Source organism: Fukomys damarensis, unplaced genomic scaffold, assembly GCF_012274545.1.
Source record: "Fukomys damarensis isolate Sample0158 unplaced genomic scaffold, DMR_v1.0_HiC HiC_scaffold_44, whole genome shotgun sequence".
Classification (NCBI taxonomy): Eukaryota; Metazoa; Chordata; class Mammalia; order Rodentia; family Bathyergidae; genus Fukomys; species Fukomys damarensis.
In genome coordinates this window covers 242139-245638 of record NW_022900956.1, presented here as the reverse complement: position 1 = coordinate 245638, position 3500 = coordinate 242139, and the positions used below count along the sequence as shown (strand labels likewise).

Sequence of the window (3500 nt, the reverse complement as noted above, 5' to 3'; positions counted from 1 at the left end):
TGTTTTATATAAGAGAATGTCATTATTTGAATCAAATATGCTAGTGAAGGGGCAGGTGACTTTTTTCCCTCAGTGGATACTATGACAAAATGTTACAGATGGTTGTTTATACCTTGACATTTCAAGATTACTATGACATTTTGTGTCATCTTTAAAAAGCAAGGAAGAACAAGTTTTTTTCCTGGAATATATTCTGATTTGTTTAAATCACTGATTAATCAATTACTTTAATCAAATATGCTAGTGAAGGGGCAGGTGACTTTTTTCCCTCAGTGGATACTATGACAAAATGTTACAGATGGTTGTTTATACCTTGACATTTCAAGATTACTATGACATTTTGTGTCATCTTTAAAAAGCAAGGAAGAACAAGTTTTTTTCCTGGAATATATTCTGATTTGTTTAAATCACTGATTAATCAATTACTTTTCTTTATTGGGAGGGAATCCATTGAAAAATACATAAAGAATTCACATTAAATGTAATTTTCTCCCCAAATTCTACTCAATGCCTTAAATCTGTTTCCTATGGTAGAAAACTAAGGTATTCAAAAGGGAAACAGTTGCTTTGACAAACAGTCTCAGCCCCATTTTAGCCTGCTCCCGAACAGGCAAGCATAGAATACTTGAGATTTATTTTTAATTCACTTCTTTAGTGAAACCATTAATTCATGAAAAATATTAATGAATTTCTTTAATTCACTTGTTTCTTACATTGAAAAACCCGGTCAGTGTCAGGCTGTGGGAACATGTCCTCGGTTATCCACACTTACTCTGTATTTTTTCTACTTCATTTGTTATCAATGCTCATGAGCAGCTCCACAAATTTTAGCAAATTTGCTAAAAGTCACTATTTTTATAGATTTTTATGAAGTTTAGAAGACAGATGAGGTAAATGAGAAAGGGTTTAAACATACTGTTTGGAGAAATCATTTTACTTTAATTAATATTACTTTTCCCCTTCATACAATGGGCATTGAACACTATTAGATATATTAAATCTAACTGAAAAATGAAGTGTTTCCGCAGAGCATCTTTACTGCATGTATTTTAGGTAATATTACTGTGGTTGTATCCTAATTATTCAACAAATCCCAAAATATTAAAGTATCAAATTGAAATAGGTATTTTGTTACATGTTTATCATAGTCTCACAAAAGAAAAGAATATCCACAGGCTATTGATAAGGAAATAAATCAACATATAATTTATTTCTGGTGTTGGTTCAATAATCATTTTATAATTGTTTATTTCTATTTAAAGAAGCATCTAATGTTTTCAAAAACTACTAAAATATACCCAATGGTGTTTAAGAGAAAAAAAAAAACAGACTCACTATTTTAAGAAATACACAGATTCTCTTTATAGACAAAAATGTATTAAAAATGCTATTTTCTCTTAGGAGTAAAGGTTTTATCATGTGCCACATGATTTCAAAAGGTGCCAACATTCTGATAAACAACTTTTAAATTATTTTTTTCTCTTTTGGATTGAAGGCCCTAACACTCCAGTGCTATTATTTTCATTAAGTATTTAGGCTAGAACCAGCCACCCTGCACTACTTTAGCTAGGGGATTTCAGAGTTACTTACTGAGCACACAAAGCAAGTGTCGTGCCAGGTGTAGCCTAGAGCTTCCAGAAACATGTCTCCAGCTTCTATGGGGAATTCACATCCATGGCAGATAGTGCCAAAAAGGGCATAATAATCTGTATTGGGAGAGCGAGGAGAGATGCAGTTTAAATATGACAAAACCTTAGAATGATAGTTTATAGAGGACAGAAACAAAACTGGGATTAAATGAGATGCCGAAGGCAAAGATAGTAGCAATCAGAAAAATTTTCAAGAAACAGCATATTTGGTTTGTGACTCGTTTAGGATGTTTCACGTTTCTCTTGGTAAATAGTATTTACACAATTTAACATTCTTTATTATATTTTTTCATCATACTTCTCCAACTATCTTGTAGAAGGATAAAAGAATATTATTATGATAAAAATATTTAATAATTAATAATAAAATTAACTACTTGAGAACAAATATCTGACATCAGCAAATTTCACAGGGTATCTGATCTCATAAAGAGTTAGTGGCATGGCTGAGTTTCTAAGCCAGACCAAATCACAATACTCGCCACAGTTTTTTATAGTTTATTTCCCTTTTAATTATTACTACTAAATTAGAATGTCATCATCATATTTTTCTTTTCCTTTACACAGCTCCACTCACTACTGTGCTGACTCAAGATTGCCCTCAGCTGAGGGCAAGCAGGCTGTAAACTATTCGATGCACCCTTTTCAGCAGTCTTCAATAACCTGAGTACCATGGGCTCAAGATATGCCAGGTCTTGTTTGCCAGGTGTCAGTCTAGGCATTCAGAGGCACAGCGATGGAGAAGATAAGTGGATGCTTTCCTCATGGGCCTTACAGTCTCACTGGGAACAGAATGTCATCATTTATTGAATATTAAAGAGAAGTGGAAAGAAGTAATTACAGGTCATGCTAAGTACCGTGAAGGAAATAAAACAGTGTTATGATACAGAATAATTTGGGCATGTGTGTGCATGCTTCAGAGGAAGGTTAGGATAGGATAGGCTTTTCTGGGGTGATAAAAGGTACTATGGGGGTAACAGCCTGAGCTGCCGTGTGACCTTCCTACCTCCGTCTCCCAGAATGCTGGGATTACAGGCGTGTACTACCACAGTCGGGTTCACATTTTAAAAACATTACTGTAGTTTCTCTGTAGTCGCTCTTTAGGAGATGAGGAATATATATATTAAGCTATGATTACAGTGCCCAGGTGAAGAATAAGAGCAATTTGCATTTGGTGACAGTTGAGATGGAGGAAAAATAAATCCTCATTACACTGGAAGTAGAGCTGCCAGGATTTACTTTTTAGGTTGGGATATGAGAAGAACAGGAGAAAGGGCAGAATCCAAAGTGCCCTGTAGGGTTTTGGATAACAACAGGGAAGGCTGAGTTAAAAAAACTGGTATGAGAGGTTAAAGAAAAAGAAAACAAAACCAGATCATGATGGTTAGAAGCAACATTAACATGAGTCTTTAAAATATTTTTCTAATTCTGTAAGAAATTCTTTGTGTATTTAAAATGTGACTTCTTAGAATACATTAAATATGATATGAAGGTTAGATAGCTTTCTATGTTTTGGCTAGAGAGGAATTACCTGCCAGTTAGTCAAAACATCCTGCAAAGCTTCTAAAACAAGCAAACCAACCATCTAAACAAACAACCACCATCGGGAAAAATAGGTCCTTCTTCAGAAAGATTAAGTGGAATTATAAAATGTGAAATATTCTGCTTGAATAGGGCAGGCAGCTTGTAGCCAAATCTATACCGACACAACCCAAGGAGTATCTTTTTTTTTTAATTTTATTGAATTTATTAGTACATTTCAGGGATACAGTACAGTTACATTCATTGTTGGGATCATGTACCTCTACATGGCAAGTCTTGATTCTCATTTTTTCCCCTTACCTCTGCCCT

The 3500-nt window shown here is 34.2% G+C and overlaps 1 protein-coding gene across 1 annotated transcript in view; it reads right to left on the bottom strand.

Annotated features, from left to right (window-relative positions):
- Window positions 1–3500, bottom strand: part of LOC104875803 (PDZ and LIM domain protein 5-like) — a 61003-nt gene that overhangs the window by 5660 nt on the left and 51843 nt on the right. The window contains 1 exon segment of the mRNA XM_010643524.1: window positions 1591–1706. Coding sequence (XP_010641826.1) covers window positions 1591–1706 — 116 coding nt within the window.